Below are 21,968 nucleotides of genomic sequence, written 5' to 3' on the forward strand. Positions count from 1 at the left end.
ATATATATATATATATAATTCACAACAAAAAACTCATAAATATCTTTCCTTCTCTTACGCGTAAAAATGATAGTATAAAGATTCATTCTATGAGCATATTTCTCAATTATCTCGATTTCCTTCTTGTCATTTAACATGTTCCAGTCGCTTCGTACTCTATCCATCATTAACTTGATCTATATAATTAGAATACTTATTAAAATTTCTTTGGAATAATATGTATAGGAAAATGTAGTAATATTATATACACATATATTGTTAAGTAGTAATATTGTCAATTTCTTCATATTTGATATACATTAGAGAATGCAAGTCGTTAATTTATTTAAAAAACTTCTAACAGTTTCATTCTAATATTTTTAAAAAAGAAATAAATCTGTATAACATAATAGAATAACATAAAAAAGATTTAATATTATGTTAATATTATTGTACTATTAATTATAAAGTATTTTCGAACATTCTAATTACATGCATAATTAACACAAAGAATTTAAATCATCACTTTTATTACTTAAAAGTGTACAAATTAATTATAAAAAAAATAATTTCTTTGTTAGAGACTGTTGAGAGAATTAAATAAACGTGTGTAATACTAACTTACTTTCTCAGCATTAAAGTAATAAGCATAGTATTTCACGGTATAGATAAAAGTAGGCAAGATATGAGAGAGAACGTTGAGAATTAGATTCATATTACATTCTGAAGTTATCAATGTACAAAACTGCAAATAACAATTTTCAATAGATTCATAGAACAATCCGTAATAGATTCACATGCATAAATTTTATTTTTTTACGTGTATTACTTGTACTATAATGAAAAAACTTTGTATAAAGAATGCAGGAGTACCTGGACAAATAAAAAGGAGAAGAATATAACAAAGAAGATTATAGGCTCAAGTTTTATGCGCCCTGTTGTCTTAGATGGCCATAATCCGAGACTATTCAAAAGAATTTTGTTGATCTTATAATATCGTTCGCCAATGAAATCCATCTCGCACTCTGACGAAAACATGACTACAGTCATATAACAAAGATTCTCTCTCGCTCTTCTTTTTTCCGAATGCTTTAGAAGCAATTTATTCTATAGCCTTTTCTTTCGAGAAACAATGTAATATCAAAATGAATGATAATGAGAGATATATAAAAATTGAATAATTTTCTAGATTGACATCGTCGGAGAAAAGAATAAACGCGAAAGGAAATTGTCGGATACGTAACCATGTATTTTCTTTAATATTTAAATTTGCGGAGTTGATGTTTGCTTTTCTCTCGCTTAAAGTGACGCAGGCGCAACTTGTGGTTATAATTCTTCAGTTCATCTCGATCCTTCGTGTGAAGTACCTTAGTTTCTCTTCATTTTTTTAATATTCTTTAAATATGTATTAATGTTTTAATAATATTTCTTCAACAGAAATCTAATAGTACTTGTTTGTAAATGAATCTCGAACTATTTAGTAATGAATAATTATCAAAGGATAGAATCGCCATCTTTTTAATAAGTTCTAATAATATAAGAAATAATTCTTTGCACTTTAGATAAATTTTAATTTACATCTTGATAAAATTTCTATTCTAAAGATATGCAAAATTGTATGTGCCTGTAATTTTTATATATAACATATTAAGCATTTCACTGTTTTTATACTTCATTCTATGAATAATTAGATAATTCAATTATTTAATATGTTTAAATAAATCATTTTTTATCTCTCTATTGAATCGATTTAGATATTAATGCTATACAAACTGCTACAGAGAATTTAATTATTTAATGTACACTTCATATATAGCAATATATTTTCTTTATTTTATTTTATTAATATTAATAAAACTGCTCGCTCTCTCTTTCTCTCTCCCTTCGTGATGTATATACGATATTACGATAACGTAATAATATCGGCTGACAAGCTTCAAATGGATGGCATTAATTACAACACCTATCATATCAAAACAGAGCTGCTGGTTGATCGCTTTCGCGTTAAATTTATGCAAATTAGCTACAACTTTCTTTGTGATGGTGCACACTATCAACGCGCAGAATAATTTACCATGAAGTAAGACAGCGACAAGCTAGTAAGCTGCAACATAAAGTGTTCACCTCGCGTCGTTGCTCAAAGTTATATCGGATTACCAGTGTATTTACACTACTTCGCATGATGCGATAAATATACTGCTGGAAGATGCCGCTTTTTCACGATTTTCAACATCGCGAACACTAGATATACGCGCATACAAAGAGATGCAGTACGCACGATATATTATATATAATATATATATATGTATGTATGTATGTATGTGTACATAAAATTGCTTTATTATCTAGACACATCGTCTATTTAGTTTTAAGAATATTATATAAAATTTAAATTATTATCAAAATATATCACCATTACAATTAATTACTTTTTTTTTCATCGTACCCACGAGCAAATATAGATAAAGTAAATCAATAATAAACATTAAAACTTAGTAGCAACTTTACTAACAACTATTTATTTGATACTATCTATTTGATTTATAATATTTATAGATTAATATTATTTTTTTTTTAATTTCCTTTATTGTTATTGTTTCAGAAACGAAATATGCCTTAAAGATTATAGAGTATTTGATTTAAGGCGTACTAGCTATTGTGCATGTGATTAAGATGCGTCTATATTTGTGTCTTCTGCCTGATATTAAACGGAACGAATTACTGTAAAATATGAGATTGACATACTGGCAATCTGAAATAAGAAACTTATTTTATGTATGTACGTGAAAGAGAATAAATCAAATTCGTAACTTTCTACTTAAATTATATTAATCACATTTAAAAATAGTACTTATTTTTTATTGTAAAATGTTGCTTATTATTTAATAATAGCTAATATTGGCTTTATATTAAATACAATTTAGTATATAGTATATTTTATATTTTGTATATTTAAAATATTTTTTATATCGATAAATTTATTTTATTACAATAATTTTTATGCCCATTTAATCGATATTTTTTTATACATTTTGTTTGTATTATTTCAAGTTCTTAAATATTTGATAGATATTGATAAAATTATTTACAAATTGATGGAATTTTATGTGCTATTTATTTCGCTTCATGCTCTATTGATTTTAATTAATTAATTTCTATCAAATAATAATAAAGTTGCGAAATGTATAATATAAGCAAATTTAAATATCACGATTACATTATATGTATTATATTTAAAAATTATTTACCTGTATAATGACAGAGGATACAAGAATAATGGAAGAAATAACAATTTGAATTTTCTTCATCCTCGGATCCTGGTATGGCCATAAACCAACCGAGGACAAGAGGATTCGATATATATTGTAATAGCGATGTCCTACAAAGTCCATATTCATTCAATAGTCGAAATATATCTATCCAGTCGCCATTCTCTAAATGAGCTTTGACCATTCTTAGCGTATTGTATTATGTATTATTTTAGTTTGTAAAGTTGGTATCGTATTGCAATTTTTTTTATTATTCGAAATTGCTCTGCGCTATTAAAAAGGTATATAATATTTTTGTCCTCTTATTTTCTTGAGTTTCCTCAACATGTAAGTCCATCGTGAGACAAATGGACCAATTATCTAATTACGTATTCCATAGTCTAAAGCGATGAATATAGCGATATTTTTTTTTCTCCCTCTAAACTGACGCAAGCGCAGTAGCGAGCAAACGTCTATGCCGTTCAAACACATTACATTCTCGTTTAATTCGTCCTGAGAGCAACATCATTTCTTATAACTTGTTTTAAATGCAAGACTTTACAATATCATTGGTGATAATATAAAACACGTAAAGCGAAGTACGCTTCATTCGTTTCGAAGAAAAAGATATATATACGTGTGTAATAATGTTTACTATAATCACACAATAGTAATTATATAAATATTAATTTTCCTTATATGTTAATATAGAGGGAGGGGGATTCCACAATTACCGCATATTTCTATAGTGAAAATTAATTAAAATATTCTGATACAAGGATTTTTTGAATTTTAAACAATCGAAGTCGATATTGCAGAGGGTTCGCACGTTTAACTCTGTCAGCTGTTATTGATTTTCACAGTTCAGGTCATAATGATTTTTACCGTTTAATTTTGTCTTCTAGTTTCTTACATGTAGGTTTTCGAAGCAATAGTTGATATATGTAGGTTCTATTGCAATCAGCTAAAATTGACAATTTAATTATTAACATATTTTTGCACGCAAAAATGCTTAATTTTTTCTTTAAATAAAAGTTGATAATTTATTAATTCTCCACCTATTCCATGTAAAAAGAATTATTAAGTTTAATGTTTATTTTAAGAATAAAATGTATCTCTTTTTTCGTTTCTGTCAAAAAAATATTTGCAAAAATTAATTTATTAATTAAAAACAAATTAATTCATTAATTTAAAAACAAAAGTAATCTTCAAAACTATTCCATAAATAAACATCAAATATGATAAAATTTTTAGTGGAGACAACGATCCGCCCGAGGATGAAATAAGCCGAACCCGATTTTTCGTGGTGGGGGTGCCAGGTTAATATGGGTGATGAAATAAGACTTATATACAATATAATAAAAAAAAGACACTATTTATTAATATAATAATACTTGCAAACAACAATTGCGAAACCTTCCAACGATGGAACAAACAAACCCCCCACGGACAAGGTACTACCTTTGATGCTTTGTTGCATCATAAACAATAATAACTTTTGCGCGTGTGGAGGAGCAACATACCATTGCGAAACATATCTATAAACGAATAGTTTTCACATAGTTATTAGAACACGTAAGTGAACTAAATTGTATATTAAAACTGGAGAAATCACATCGCATACTCTTTTACACTTTAAATTTCTTTTCAAAACGTTAGTATTTTAAAAGTAGTATTTTTATCTTTAAATTATATAACAAAAAATTATTTTTAAAATATTTACTTTATGATATATGTATATATATATATATATAAGCAATAAATTCGGAAATGGTTTGTTTTGAGAGCATTTAATGCAGAATACAATATTGTAACAAATTAATATTGTTAGTTACTTATTTTTGATGATTTTACTTTATATGTTCATAGTATGTCATATTGGTGGTTAATTAAAAATTTAATATTTTTGAAATCTGTTTGCAGTATCTTCGAGCAATTAATTAGCAATAAATTCTAGTGTATTTGTTTTATGATTTGCGACTCGCTATAAGTGTTTTTCGGAGGTGGGGGTGCTAGCTTAATGGCAAGTCAGCACCCCCATCTTTAATATCATTTTCCTGCTAACGGGTAGGAGCAATAAATTCGAACTTAGAGCAATAAATTAGCAACAAATTAGCACTTAATTATGCACTATGGCCGAACCCGATTTTTCGTGGTGGGGGTGCCAGGTTAATATGGGTGATGAAATAAGACTTATATACAATATAATAAAAAAAGACACTATTTATTAATATAATAATACTTGCAAACAACAAAGAGTCTGTCCTATTAATAGCAAATGATTTTTTTACATCCATCTCGAATTAGTTCGACTCGGTTTTGAGATAATTATCATCTCTTCGAATACAAAACACTACCGGCTACTATTGTTTCTGTGCTCCTTTTACAGGTTTCATTGTTGTACGGAATAAATTACCGTGAAGTAAGATAGTGACATGCTCGCAAGCTGAAGAAATAAATTCGTTATTTTGAGATGAGCTAAAAATAAAGTTTATTGTCAAGCCGGCGACACAAGTTACCGTAGTAAAATTTTCCAATGACACTGAGTAAATGCCGCCCATGACGAATTTACAAGAATTCATACTTTTTTGCATCATGAATAGTAGTAGTTTTTGTATTTGCACAGGCGCCGTATACCACTGCGTATCGTATCTAAAAGTTTTTATAATATTCCATATACTAAAGAATTATTTTTATAGCGAGTTCAAACGCGTCTGATGGAAATATTAAATATATATTAAAAATATACTCGTTAACTTTAGCAATTCTTCATTATTGTCTTACCAATTTTCAATATAATTAATGACATTTGTAGTAAAGTTCTAATAAATTGCAAACAACTTTAACTTGCAAACAACGTGAAATAGCAAAACTACATATATAGCATAGAAACGGATCGTTTAAATTTTTAAACGGATAATTACGTTTTTCTAGAAATTCCCGTACTGTTGTCTATGATTTTCTGTCCCATGTAATTACATATAAACATATAGTAAAAATGACCGACTACAAATATTAGGAATAATAAAAAATTTTCCTTTTCATCTGACATAATAACGGCAACTTGAAAAAGCTGAAATGTGATAAAAAATTAAATTTGCTTTTTAAATTCGAATTCTCTAAAACACTAATCTGATATCAAAGTAAACACGTACTATAAAAGTACTGTAATTAACATATATATGGTCATATGTGACTAACATACGGTGTACAAACATGTGAATTTATTATTATTTACTTACGCGGAATAAGTTGATACTCAAGGAAGCTACCCCCAGAATAATTAGAATAAAATAGGATAATGCAAATGTAGACGACATGTATTCAAAAAACCTTTAAAAATAAAGAAATTTTATAATGCGCGTTTCATAGAAAATAATTTTAATAGATATTTGAAAAACTTTATGATAAAATCCTGTACACAATCGGCACAAAATCTGTACACAACTGGCACAAATTAATTGATATAGATTTACGTTATAAAAAATTCAGCTCTACTTTAATTTGTAGAATATCTATTTAACAAGAATTAATAAAAAAAAAATAAGATAATGTAAAAAAATTCCTATATATATATATATATATATCTGTGTGTGGATGCGTAGTAATTAAAAAGGATAAAGTTATGCAAATCAAATTCATAAAAGTTTATATACAATTGTGCTATTATTTGTAGTAATGTTAATATTGTCGATGTACAAGTTACCAACACGATGGCTTTCTGATGACTCTCTACAGCATCAATTATTTTCATACGAATTGTATTTTCCCTATTCAATGTAGACAATATTGACATACTCTCGTCCAACGCATGCTCTATTCGATAACTGTAACGATCGAAAATGTGAAATAGATATAGATGTAATCGTTGGAATAATTCTTTTTAATCATTTAAGTCGCCATTATACAACCTGTCTTACCTGGTTATTTCGAACATGCCGCAAATATGATAAACATATGCAAAGAACAAAGTTTCCGTGCTTATGATAGTGACAATTCCTACGATAATCGTTAAATTTATATGCAATAATAGCGGATAAAAATGTTTTTGTTGATCGAGAAAGTATTCCGCTAAATACGGAAGACTCCGTGTACGGGATTCGTTTAGCGGTGCTACGACATCGAGAATGTCTGGCAAAAGCGGCGATAAAATAAAACCAATAGTACCGGGATAAACTAGGCCTGAGATCACAAAACATCTCAAATTATATCACAAACAAGAAAATTATTAAATAATTACTTGCATTTGTGCATTTCGATCCGATTTCCTACCCGCGAATATATATAAATGTTTTCTTCCACGCTTGGCGTATCTTTTTATTATCTCGACTTCCTGCTCATCTTTTAGTGCATTCCAATCATTTTGAACTTGTTCCATTAATTCCTTGATCTATTTAAAGTGTTATGAATATTATCAAGTATTTAGATCGTCTGTGACAATGAATTGACGAATCTATTTCACATGTGTGACAACTTGTATAACTTACCTTTTGAGACTGTATATAAAAGGCAAAATATTTCACAAGATAAATCACGGAAGGAAAAGCAAACGACAGATTAGTCAATACAAGTTCAAGATCAAATTCCATTGTAAACAATTTCAACAACTAAAATCAATAAATTTATATATTATCAAGCTGACAAAACGCTTCTTTCTTTTATCGATCAATAGTATCAGATACACTTTTTCATTTCAATTATAAAAAATTAATCATTTAAACATTTTACTTTTAATCCGTTAAAAATGATTAATCTATAATTTGTCTACCATTTTACTATAATTTTTCAAAAATTATCTTTATTCAATAATATTATTCAGAATATACTCCTAATGTTCGTTTTATGTTTGCAATATTTCTTTTCATCAATTTCTTGCGCATAATGAAAGAAATCAAGAAATGCGATAGTGCCAAGTAAATATATAAATATAATATAAATATTTAAAAAAAAAAATATATATATATGTATATATAAATCAAAAATGTTTTATTCAAAGTTACAGAGAAAGGGAGAAGCATGTGCGTATATTGAATGCGTATATTAATTATATTCGATTTATACTTATTTAGCATAAAAGCTCTTTTTTTAACGAATTATATACCTGAGTGACTGTTGAAGATATAAGCAGAAAGATACAGAAAATTGCATGGATTTGTTTAAGGAATGATTTGCCATATGGCCACAAACTAAGTGATAATAAGGAAAGCCGATACAATTTATAATATCGATACCCAAGAAAATCCATCTCTCTTCAAAGTTTATCGCGCGACTGTACATAAGACGCTCCAGCATCCTTTGTTTCAGCGATATTCAGTAAAACCTTTCATTAGAGACACTTTTCTTAAAAAATTTCCCTCTACGATTTCAAACATTATCCAATTTCATAATTAATATTCAGCTGTGTAAAGACGAGAAAAATAGTGAGAAAAATAAAGACTACTTTCACAACACAATAAGAGAAGTCGCCGGTGTCGGCAATTATGTAAATTATGCGATATTTTACTCTATACACCAGGACTTTTATCAAAGTATTTCTCACAGTATTTTCTCCTATTTCATTTCTTATCTACGCAAGCGCAATTGCTCCATTCGATTTCGTCCGACTATTAGTATCATCTTGTTTGTCGTACAAGACATTTCATAAACTTATTCGTGAGACATATAGAGATAGCTTCCTATTTATTGCAAACATTGACACTTACAAAATTACGGATATTTAAAAATATATGCTTGATTAAAAAACCTGGCGCACTTTGTGGGAATAAAAATTAAGAATTAAAGTGATTGAAACATTTATATAATTCAATATTTAATATATAGAAAATAGATTGCAATATATTTCGTGATGTCTCGTAATTGTGTGAAATGTTATAAAGATTAAAAGTTTGAATCCGTATCGTGTGTCACAATTAAAAATTATCCCTGCACAATACATCGAAGAATTTTCATTTAGAACATGATCGTGTTGAATAAATGACCATAAAGTAGGACATGGATGTGCTCATACTCTAGAACAAAGAGATCATCGACAGAGAGAATGATATCATTTTTGTGAAAAATAATGCTAACAATAATTACCACGGCAAAACCTTCTAACGACACAATATAGATACCACCTACGAGTAGCATACAATTTTTCGAACTTCTTTGCATTATAAATAATATCAATTTCCGCACGTGCAACGGCGTCACATACCATTTGCAATTATATCTGAAAATATTAATAGTAATATACTAATATTTTTTTATATGTATTTGTTTAATAAATTAGAATTATAAGAATTACAATTAAAGTTATAATTGTATTATAATGATACATATAATAACATGAATATATTTTTTTATACAATAAAAAACATATTTGTGTGCAGTGCAATATACATTTTAAGTAATAAAATGTTAGTATATTTATATGCAATGCAAAATAAACTGAATGTATAGCAATGATTCTCATATATTCAATTACATTGATCATAGATTGATTTCTAATAGCTTACATTCTTGATAAAAAATTGTCGCTGTGATCCAATATCTTTTGTCCCAAATAATTAACAGAAAAAAAATAAAACAAATGAATACAAACAATTACTACAGGAAAAATATTTTCGATAAATCCCTGTGTGATTACCGCCTAAAAAAAGATAAAAAGTTTCACATGTAGAAAAAATATGCTTTTTTAAATACACATCCGCTTATATATCATAATATCGACAAAAAATTAAATTTATGTGTGTCTGTGTGTGTGTGTCATGTTATTTTAAAATATATTACTAATAGCAGTTGTTATCGCGCACACACAAAAAGGATTTAGTGAAATGAGAGAATATTACTTACATGATATAGATTAACAGTTAAAGATGCCACACCGAGTAAAAGTAGAAAAAAATACATTATTACAAAAGTATCCTTCATTAACTCGAAAAACCTTTAACAATGAGAAAATGCCTTACACATAGATCCCTCGACAATATTTAATTTATAATTAGCTATGTATGAAGTAAAATAAATGAATATCACGAGAGATGAATCGCGGGAAAATTACCACAAATGTTTAAATTTGATGAAACATATAAACGACATTTAAATCTTGAATTATGCGATGAGAAACTACCAACTCGATGGCTCGTCTGTGAATGTCGATGGCATCGATTATTCTGGAGTAAGCTATGCAACATTTTGTAGAAATAAAATTTTTTTTTTCATAATCGTCCAAAGCATGTTCAATACGATAGCTAAAATAATAGGATTATATAATAAAAAGAAAATTCATCATCGAATGCGACATAATTAATGTTACTATTAATGTCACAATTAATATCACAATTAATTGATGTATTATAAAATCCAAAATAATTTTGAAAACGTAACTATTAATGCGTATATCAATACTAATAAAAATACAAAATTAAATATAAAATGTTTCCAAAATGTAATATTTCCTATTGTTACAGTTTCTTTTGATAAAGTGGAATTAATCTTATAAGTAAAATTTCAATTAGAAAACAATTTATTACACATTTTTAATTTTTAATATTAAATATGTTGCCGTTAAATCTAAATATATTCTTTATTATTAAAGCAATATTGATAAAATTAATAAAAAGCAAGTTATCTGTTTAGTTATATATTTACAGCGGCAAAATAAGAAATTTTGAATATGTAGAATTTTTGCATTTGTTTGTCAGGTTTCAATATTTCTTACCTAGCTATTTCAAACATCCCACATACGTGCTGTATGTACGCTACATATATAGATGTGGTAGACATTAATATAGCCGAAAGTATAAAAAAACAGACGATCATATGCAGAAGAATAGGATAAAAATATTCATCGCTATTAACAAAATATTCAGATAAAATTAGCAGCTGATGTGGACGAGATTGATTAAGCGGCGCCACAATATCAAGAATATTGGGTATAAAATGTATGAAGACAATTAATAGCGGAGAAATATAGGTGAGTACTGTAATTAATAACAGGAAATTAATATCGTTCGACGTAATAAGAAGGTGAAAAGTAAAATGATAACATAAAGTGAAATGTAACACAAAGATAATAATATAAGAAACAACTTAGATAATTAAATAGAGCAATCCTAATATATGTAGCCAGAAAGAACAGATATCCTAAATTATTTTCTAAAACAATTAAGTTTCTAGAAAATTGTGATATCAGCTCTGGAGATTTAGTAATTTTCGGCTAAGTAAATTTATAGTTCATCAAGTCTTACGAAACAGCATAATAAAGTTTTATCATCTTACATGCAAATAGCTGTGTGTAAGATGCTCCTATATAAGCGTATCTCTGAATTATTTCATATTCCATTCTACTTTTTAGCGTACTCCAGTCATATTTTATCATCTCCATCAACTTTCTCATCTATAATTGTATATACAATGCATTACATCTCTATATACTATACGACGCTTAACATGGGTGTGTGAAGTTGGTACTCCTATGTTACAATACCATAGTTATGTTAAGATTTTTAAATTAATTAGAAGAAGAAAAAAAGAGTTCTTAATAATTTTTAAAAAGAGTTCTGTCCATTATAAAAATGAAAGTAGACTTCGAAAAAAGAGGGTTCCAACTTCACGATTTTTGATACATCAAGATAAAAAAGTTCTGATGCTCTTTTAAATAATTATATAGTTCCTGATACTTCTATGCAAGAGTTTTGCAGTTCTTGGTTAAAAAAGTTTACTTCAAATATCAGTGATATTTTCAAAATCACGACTGAAAATATCGGAGTTCTAAATTATATTCGATAAAACAAGTATAATCACGAAAACCGCATAGCCCTAGTTATTATAGTTTTCAAAAAACCGAATTTTTAAAATTAATATACATTTTACAAGAAATTTTAAAAATCACGAGTTCTGATGAAAAATGGTGGAGTTCTCAATTACATTCAATAAGATAAGAATAATCGCGAAAACTGCATGGTCCAAACTATTATAATTACCGAAATATCGAATTTTTAAAATTAATATACTTTTAAAATTTTGAAAATTACAAGTTCTGATTAAAAATGTTTGAGTTCTGAATTACATTCAATAATATATAATCGTGAAAACGGTATGGTCCTAGCTATTATTATTACCAAAATATCGAATTTAAAAAAAAAAATATATATATATATATATATAAATCAAAAATGTTTTATTCAAAGTTACAGAGAAAGGGAGAAGCATGTGCGTATATTGAATGCGTATATTAATTATATTCGATTTATACTTATTTAGCATAAAAGCTCTTTTTTTAACGAATTATATACCTGAGTGACTGTTGAAGATATAAGCAGAAAGATACAGAAAATTGCATGGATTTGTTTAAGGAATGATTTGCCATATGGCCACAAACTAAGTGATAATAAGGAAAGCCGATACAATTTATAATATCGATACCCAAGAAAATCCATCTCTCTTCAAAGTTTATCGCGCGACTGTACATAAGACGCTCCAGCATCCTTTGTTTCAGCGATATTCAGTAAAACCTTTCATTAGAGACACTTTTCTTAAAAAATTTCCCTCTACGATTTCAAACATTATCCAATTTCATAATTAATATTCAGCTGTGTAAAGACGAGAAAAATAGTGAGAAAAATAAAGACTACTTTCACAACACAATAAGAGAAGTCGCCGGTGTCGGCAATTATGTAAATTATGCGATATTTTACTCTATACACCAGGACTTTTATCAAAGTATTTCTCACAGTATTTTCTCCTATTTCATTTCTTATCTACGCAAGCGCAATTGCTCCATTCGATTTCGTCCGACTATTAGTATCATCTTGTTTGTCGTACAAGACATTTCATAAACTTATTCGTGAGACATATAGAGATAGCTTCCTATTTATTGCAAACATTGACACTTACAAAATTACGGATATTTAAAAATATATGCTTGATTAAAAAACCTGGCGCACTTTGTGGGAATAAAAATTAAGAATTAAAGTGATTGAAACATTTATATAATTCAATATTTAATATATAGAAAATAGATTGCAATATATTTCGTGATGTCTCGTAATTGTGTGAAATGTTATAAAGATTAAAAGTTTGAATCCGTATCGTGTGTCACAATTAAAAATTATCCCTGCACAATACATCGAAGAATTTTCATTAAAAATATATATATATATATATATATAAATTCTCATTCTCTCTCTCTCACTCTATAAATAAATTAATATAGTTTATTATATGATTTCTATATATTAGTATTCTATGTATTTTATAATATGTTTATAACTTTTCAAAAACCTAACAAGTTTGCGAGTAGATTAAAACGTAAGATTAAAGATATTAAAATATTAAAATGTAATATTAAAGAAATATTAAGAATAATATTACATACAGTGACTTACCGATTCGATTTTTACGCAACATGTAATATATTTTAGAATGGCAATCAAACAAGGAAGCGTGCACGTTAAAATTTGAAGGAAAAGATCCAAGTTGTATTCAAATGTCGTAAATGTGAGTAACTGGAATTGTATTTCTCGATATAAGATATATAATCTTATGCAATAGATAAAGAAAGTAAAATAAAAAAATTATAATATGATTCGTATAAATCGTTGAATTATTCCTTTTCATCAGAAATAGGAATATAATGATACCTGAACTATTATCCAAGATACAACACAAGTTACACAAGAGAATCTTTGAATTCGAATAGGCCATGCCTTTTGATAAGGCCATAACCCAACAGATGATAACATCATCCGATTAAGAGTATAGTATCGACTACCACCGAAGTCCATCTCTGTGACACAACTGAGGGCACATTTTGTCGGCACACAAGAGGGGAATAAGATGATTGCAATTGTTTTATTATACATGACATTATTGCAGTGTGACGAAAAAAATATGGAAACCGCTTATGAAGGGGGATGAAGGGAATGAAGTAGTAACAATGTGGTGGCGTATTGCCATACGGTATAGCAATAAATAAGATAATTAAATAAATTACTCTTGAAAATATCGCGTTCTTTTCTTTTTCACATTATAAAATTTATGCGTAATTTTTTTTTTCTTATATCTACACGAGAAAGGACGTGGCGTGAAATATGATACTTTATCAGTTGATTACACATTTCCGTAGTTCCTTGCTATGAGTTTTGATGATAACACAAATACTTGGAAACATCCGTGAATAAACATCTGTTTTTTTTTTTCCGTTTAATAATAACAAAGAGATACTTAAATGCTGATTCTTATATAAGCATAGTTATTTTATATGGTAATTAAAAAAAAAAATGCTTACATTGCGGTTTAATTTGATTAATTTATATTCTAACTAAATAACTAGATGTTTTGATTAAATGTGTTAAATGCAATTTAATGTAGCATTGTTCAAACTTGTTAAAATTCGGTTTGAAATCAGTTTACAATGAATAGTGTAAGTTTCTAATGTCATCGCTATCGTGTCTCCTTTCGTCATTGACCGTATCACATCCGGAGTGAGTACAACACCGTAAAGTAAGACACTGATAGACTAGTAATCTGAAAAATACTTCTCATTATTCCGTTTTCCTATTACGATATGGTTTCTTATAAAGTTGTTACCGAAGCAAAACCTTCCATCGATGCGATTAGTATACCGCTAAATACGTTAAACGTAGACGTCTTTGTTGATCTTTGCATTATAATAAGTAATAATTTTTGAATAGATAGAGGAGCGATATACCATTGTGCGCTATATCTATAGATTTGAATAAAAATGGATATAATTATTTTATTACCAACTTTATATTAATTTTCTATAGAAACATATTATAGATGTAATAATTATATTTCTTCTCGATATAAATCTGTAATTATCATTCAATGCCAATTAATATTTTTGTAAGAGATGTATTAAATACCATAAGAATAAAACATATTCCAAATACAAAAGCTCATATTAATTAACATTGGAGTTCTAATTTATTCAATACTATTCCTCATTTATCAATTTAATTTTATATAAAGTATTTCATACTTTTACACGACACTTACGTTTCCTCAAAAATACTTTCACTATGATCAGATAGATACTGTCCAAAATAATTCACCCAAAACATGTAGCAAAAATGACATAAAACATATAAACCGGATGCCAATATCTCACCGAATATATTACTCTCAAGTGCTTGGAACAACTAAAACAAATCGGAAACTGCATTTCCCGAACTACATGTAAACAGATGCATAAATGGTGTCCAACGCCCATCGTGCCTTTCCTCTCATGTGCATCAGTAAAGGCTGAGTGCAAACACAATTTATGCATCCATTTGTACACTTTAATGTTTTCATACTCAATGTAATATCTCTACGTAAATCTGAAATTAAATTTGCATAAAATTACGGCTTAATAAGCTTCTACGAACATTTATTTTACGATGTGAATTTCTCAACATCTAACAGAAAGAATGATATAGAACAACAAATTAAATGAAAAATATTAAATATTAATTAAATAATTCAAATAGAATTGTATTGTGTATATATATTAATAAAAATTTATATTACAATATACTTAATATAAAACATTTTTAAGATATTTGTTTCGGCATTTCTAATACAAATATATTTCAGCGCGGTGAAAAGAGAATTAAATGATTAAGGAAAATAGTACTTACTCGTAACATATTGATACTTAGCGATATCACACCAACTAGTACGAGAATCATGTAGGATACAGCAAAACAGGAGTTCATAAATTCAATAAATCTTAAATATTAAAAATAATAATGTCCAAATGTGCAACAATTCATAAAATAAAATCACATTGTCATTCTATTTGAAAATATACATATATTAAAAAGAAACCACGATATACATCGGTGTCCCGAAATTAAATGTCAGAACTTCGGGAACGTGTGAGGGATCAATAAACTAAGAAAAAAAATCCCATAAAGATTTGCTTGTTTTTACTTCGTAATGAAGAAAATTGCAAAAAAAAAAAAAAAAAATTTCTCCAAAAAATTTAAAATAATACTAAAATTATTAGATTTATCGAAAAGTACCATGAGATAAAAGTTGTAAAGCATGGAATTAAAAAAAGGGAGTAAGTTAAAATCCTCCTAAAGTAAAATTAAAGGATTGTAAATAAATACGCGACAACGCGAGATTATTGTATTTTAATTCACTCTATAACTCATGGTACTTTTTGATAAACCTAATAATTTTAGTGTTATTTTAAGTTTTTTGATAAAAAATCATTGTTTCTGTTTTTGCAATTTTCTTCAAAACGAAGCAAAAACAAGCAAATCTCTAAAGGACTTTTTCCTTAGTTTATCGATACCCACACGCTCTCGAAGTTTTGACATTTAATTTCGGGACCAAATTAAGGGATACCAAAATTGTATATTCGTTTAAAATCAACATAATACATATTTTCAAATTTTTGGTGATAATTTTTTGAAATATTATTGAGTATAAAAATAAAATATTTATAATTTAAGACAATCGCGAAAGTAAAAAATTAAGTTACGTACTGTAAAGATCGCCTATGAATTTTTACGGCATGTGATAATTTTGCATTAATAACAGAATTGTCTTTGCAATCGTCGAACGCCTGAGTTATACGGTAACTGTAAATATTCGATATATCGTTTTAAATAAAATATTGTTCAAGCAAACATGTCTTATACAGTTATTTTTTTCCTAGAGAGAGAATAATCTTAAAACGCGTTTTGTTTTTGGGCAATTGTTTACCTTGCAATCGCGAACAATCCACAAGCATGTTGTATGAATATCATGAACATCGTTTCAGTGGCTATGAACGTGGTCATGCCCACCATTGCGATTACTGTCATGTCAGATACTATTGCATAAAAGTATCTTTGCTCATCGAAAAAGCATTCGACCGGTGTAGGTAACAGCCGGGGACGGGATTTGTCCAGTGGCATCACAAGATTGAGAATATCGGGTATAAATAATGTCAAGATAAAAAAAGCTGTAGCTATATAAATGAACACTGAAATAATTGTGAGAAACAGCAGTTTACTTTGCCCACAAGCCTACTTTGCATAAATATTTAAATTATATATATGATTAATTTCGCATGTAAAAAAAAAAAAAAAAAATCAGATATAAACGGCTTTTCAAAATATGAGCGTAAACGTTATCTTACTAACATCCGGAATAAACAGTATACTGTCTCCCTCTAGAAGCATATTTTTGTATTATTTTAATCTCTTGGGTATCCGTTATGGCGATACAATCGTAACTAATTTGTTCCAATAAGAGTTTTACCTGCGATAATATAAACTACAAGTAAAGAAATATCTTTTCTTACCATCGATGATTGATGAAACGTCGATATTGATATTGTCACAGGTAAAGTGATTTATATAAAATAAAAATCTTTTTTATTCGCATATAGATCGTATTCGCGCTCACGATTAAAATAATAACGATAATATTTGCAAATTTCATTGAAACGATTGTAAACCTTCACAACTTACGTTTGTAGAATTCAAGTATACTGTGTTATATTTTATGATGAAGAGGATTAACAGACTATTGAAAGACATCATCTCGATGAATAATTTCGCACTGAACTGATGCGTGATAAAAGTCGTATACTATAAACCAAATTATTTACGTGCATACGAGTGAAAGCTAATTGGTAAGATAATATACGAAAATTTTATTTTATATATACTGAATTTAAATATACATCTCACCACATTCTTTATTCAAAAAATCACATAATGTACTGCCCCCCCCCCCTTCCCGTTATGATAGAATAATATACGCTATAAAATGAGCAATGTAAATTTTATTTTGCCTATTTTATTTTACCTGAAATATCAGACCATGTATATAAACAATCGATACAAATACCGAGAGGAATTTCCTGTATCTTGGATTCTGATAAGGCCAGAGACCCAGAGAAATCATCAAACGTCGAGTAATTCCGTAAAATCGATCGTCGTACACATCCATTCTCGTGAAGAACTGAAATACATCTGCATGCGTGGAGGACGTCCTTATAGCGCTCCTCCCCCTCCTCTTTGCCCCTCTCCCCATTATTTATCCCATTATATTTAATAATTTCTCCGTATTTCTATGTACCGCCTTATCAAGATAATAGTTGATATTATCGGATAATGGAACGAATATTTTTCAACTTCTGTGTATATACATTTGACGAAAAAAAGAAGAAGTTCGATTGAGGGAAACAATCGTAAAAACGTTTCAAAAACACAGCATACATAAATGAACGGCAATTAACTAAATTATATGTTATGCAACTTCGATAGCCGTAAAGCGCAAATAATCTAAAAATATGTATTTTTTATGACACAGGCGAAACGTAATTAGATGTCTATGTCGCATTTCATTGTTCCTGAAGCCACCGATTGTTTTTACAAGAACAGAATTTGCATTTGTCGCAACAGTCACAGTGGTATTATTCTATCGTTCTTTGACGGCCAAATGTTGGGAACTTTCAATTTTTTGCTGAATAAGATTGTATTTTACAACACATATGTGTGTATATATATGTGCGCGTGCGACCAAAATTTCAAATATAATTTAAATATTTGTGATGGCAATTCCTACCGCATACGATATATAAAAAAATAAATTTTTTAAATATTATACAATATATAAAAAGTGACATAATTGTTAGAAAATAATCATAATTATTTTATTAAATTAAATTATTATAGAAACGCCATATCTCTATAATAAAATACAAATTAAAAAAAAAAATTTTAAATATTTACTGTGCACATATACTTTTATTAGATATTTACTATACAAATATATACTGTATTAATTTTATATCTTTTTAATTTATTTTAGTTTATATTTTTAAACCATTGCGCGACCGTTGCTCCCAAAAAATATTTTTATAATATAATAGAGTTCATGGAATTTTTATAATATAATAGAGATGAAATAATTATATTGCTGTTTGTTATATTTCTATTTTCCTATTCTTTGCAAATAATCGGATTAGAGAATCCGATTATTCACAAGTATTGATAGTACTACTCACACTTTCGACACGATTTTGTGTCGATAATAACATTTACACTGCCGTAAATCATTATGCTCGAACCGAATACATGACCATACAATAAGACATTGACATACTAATAAGCTGAAAAAAGAAATTTCTTTTATATTTTTATATAATAAACCTTATGTGTTAGAATTAAAAGATGTATGTGTAAGATTTGTGTTTATTTTGTTAAAATGCTACTTTTTATCAAATTTTTCCATATTTTTCTACATAGTAAAATATCGTTTTTTTCGCTTTATTCATCAAAAAATTATATCTATTTATTCTCATAAGGCAATTGAACAAAAAATAAATCTTGCAAGACAAAGAAGAGTAAAACTAACTATGAAACGCAACGAACTAGTCCGTGTTATACATTTGTTGATATATATTATTACCGTGGCAAAACCTTCCAACGACGCAACAAATAAACTACCGATGATAATCCTGCTGCTTTTCGCGCTTCGTTGCAACACTATGAGTAATAATTTCTGAGCATACAGCGGCACTGTGTACCATCGTATATTGTATCTATACATTAATATATCATAGAATATAGAGAGATCAACAAGTTAAGAAACTAGTCAGAGAGAAATCACTCACACATAATTCTATTATATCTAATAAATGTTACTTATATATAAATATCTATTTATTACTTAATTTCTCTATACAATATTCAAATACGTGTTTCCTAGTACGTAAAATATTTTCCCTGCACAAATTTGGATGCCGTCTAAAATGCACTCACATCTGTTGGAAAAAACATTCGCTATGGTCGATCATATCCTGTCCAAAATAATTCATCCAGAATATATAACAGAAGTGAGCGTATACGAATAAACCGATTAAAATAGCCTCGACTATATTATGTATTGTGACTGCATTAAGAAGCTGTGACCGACAAATTTAATGTTATATATATCAAGAGTTATCTGTATAATATTTTAGCATATATGTCTCGAAATACCGAATGCCTTTTTAGTATCAGATTTGACTAATTTGAATATGATTCTTTTCTAAGTGGAAAAGTCGATTGGTTAACCAAATTATATTCTTCAGTTAATTGCAGATGGAATTAACTTAAATAGAGAGAGAGAGAGAGAGAGAGAGAGAGAGAATTTTAATTTGTGGCTTACAATTAATTACAAAGTTATATGATAAAAAAAATTGGAAATTTGGAAAAAATGATGATTTTTCTCGACATTTTCGCTTAGGAAAAATTGATTCCCTATTGGCCAAAAAATCGGCTATTAAAAAAACGTCCAGAAATTTTGGGACATATATTGTAATTTGGTGTTACTTTGATCTTTATGTTCAATACTCACGCGAAACATATTAATACTTAACGATGCCACACCGAATATACATAAAACAAAATAAGATGATGAAAATCCACGCTGCATATCCTCAATAAATCTTGGAAAGATAAAACAATAATTTATTTTATAATTAAGTAAATAGCTGCATTAATTAACAATAACATGCAAATTAAATATAGCGGATACATATAATCTTGTAACGTCAAATATTATTTTGTTATTAAAATATTATATTTTATCCTAAATTACACAACACACAATTACGAATTACGGAATGTATCAAGTACTCACTCTAAACAATGTTGATGAGTGATAAAAGCGTTGAATAGTTTAGTGCAAAATTTGCATTTCGTTTTTAAAGGTGTTGTTCTTGATAAATATGTATTGAACGCATATGTTAAACGGTGGCTATAAAAATACAATTACATTTTTATATCATTAAAAACTTTCACAATATAATCGACAAATAAGATAAATAAGAAAAATATCATTAATAGATTTATAAAATTTAGTACAAAGCTGTGTAATTGACTGAAGATCTCTTCTCTTTCTTTGTGATAAAAAATAATGTTGTTTATAATATAAGACTAAACATTTCAGCGGTATTGGATATATTAAAAACTATATTGTATCACCTAATGAGTTCGAACAGACAACAAGCATGCTGCAGAAATGTCATATACATAGTTTCCGTTGCCATGAGTACCGTCATACCCAAAAAAGCGGCTACTATAAATAAAATTGAGATATAGTAAAAATATCTCTCTTTATCGAAAAACATTTCTATATGGATCGGAAATTGTCGTGGACGAGGTTCGTCTAATGGCATTATTTTGTCGAGAATATCTGGTATAAATACTATTAAAAGAAAGGCGAATGTTCCCGGGTAAACAATCACTGAAAATAATTTAAACTTTTAGTGCGCGATATTTAAAATAATTAATGTTTTTTATTACTTACATACAATATTTATAATTTATTTCTCTAAATATTTCTAATAAATTCGTTCTTTCTTTGATATTTGACTTTTAATTTTATTACTTTAATTCATTTTTCTAATGTATGTTAGTATACTGAAAAAAAAAGTTGTTAATTTGATTAAATCCGTTCAACTAATTACTATTTTTTAAATTGAAATATTTAAGTATTTAAGTCTAAAATTTGATCAATTCACTCTCTGATGCAAGCAGTAGCATTATTATTTTTAAGTTGAATCTCTCTTCATGGATCATTACTTTTAATTTCAATCGTTGTTGATGGCTAATTGTGTCTAATAATTATTAACACGTACAGTATATTAAAATGCAACTATTAGTTAAAATAATGCATTTTATTAAAACAAAATTTTTATTTGTCTTTATTTTTAACTTATAGAATCATTACAATAATATCAAATATCAATATCGCAAC

The 21,968-nt window shown here is 27.8% G+C and overlaps 4 protein-coding genes and 1 long non-coding RNA gene across 9 annotated transcripts in view; 1 reads left to right on the forward strand and 4 right to left on the reverse strand.

Moving 5' to 3' along the window:
• Positions 1-21,968, forward strand: part of LOC115241755 — a 170,292-nt gene that overhangs the window by 142,924 nt on the left and 5,400 nt on the right. The window lies entirely within an intron of this gene.
• The window catches only part of LOC115241730 (mannosyl-oligosaccharide 1,2-alpha-mannosidase IA), a 481,287-nt gene that overhangs the window by 131,589 nt on the left and 327,730 nt on the right, over positions 1-21,968 (reverse strand). The window lies entirely within an intron of this gene.
• On the reverse strand, positions 5,620-9,827 carry LOC115241749 (odorant receptor 13a-like). The gene is made up of 9 exons (XM_029817675.1): positions 8,329-9,827; positions 7,715-7,834; positions 7,500-7,617; positions 7,148-7,409; positions 6,938-7,054; positions 6,470-6,560; positions 6,152-6,300; positions 5,747-5,879; positions 5,620-5,673 (listed from the first exon to the last, which is right to left on the reverse strand). The coding sequence occupies exons 1-9, from the start codon at positions 8,470-8,472 to the stop codon at positions 5,620-5,622; spliced, it is 1,188 nt and encodes a 395-aa protein (XP_029673535.1). The 5' UTR covers positions 8,473-9,827.
• LOC115241751 lies at positions 9,975-14,081 on the reverse strand. The gene is made up of 5 exons (XM_029817677.1): positions 13,853-14,081; positions 13,598-13,717; positions 11,490-11,607; positions 10,930-11,191; positions 9,975-10,459 (listed from the first exon to the last, which is right to left on the reverse strand). The coding sequence occupies exons 1-5, from the start codon at positions 14,072-14,074 to the stop codon at positions 10,279-10,281; spliced, it is 903 nt and encodes a 300-aa protein (XP_029673537.1). The 5' UTR covers positions 14,075-14,081; the 3' UTR covers positions 9,975-10,278.
• Positions 19,968-21,574, reverse strand: LOC115241737. Its single transcript, XM_029817667.1, has 3 exons — positions 21,194-21,574; positions 20,850-20,966; positions 19,968-20,655 (listed from the first exon to the last, which is right to left on the reverse strand). The coding sequence occupies exons 1-3, from the start codon at positions 21,385-21,387 to the stop codon at positions 20,490-20,492; spliced, it is 477 nt and encodes a 158-aa protein (XP_029673527.1). The 5' UTR covers positions 21,388-21,574; the 3' UTR covers positions 19,968-20,489.

This window comes from Formica exsecta, unplaced genomic scaffold, assembly GCF_003651465.1.
Source record: "Formica exsecta isolate Colony F162 unplaced genomic scaffold, ASM365146v1 scaffold51, whole genome shotgun sequence".
Lineage (NCBI taxonomy): Eukaryota > Metazoa > Arthropoda > Insecta > Hymenoptera > Formicidae > Formica > Formica exsecta.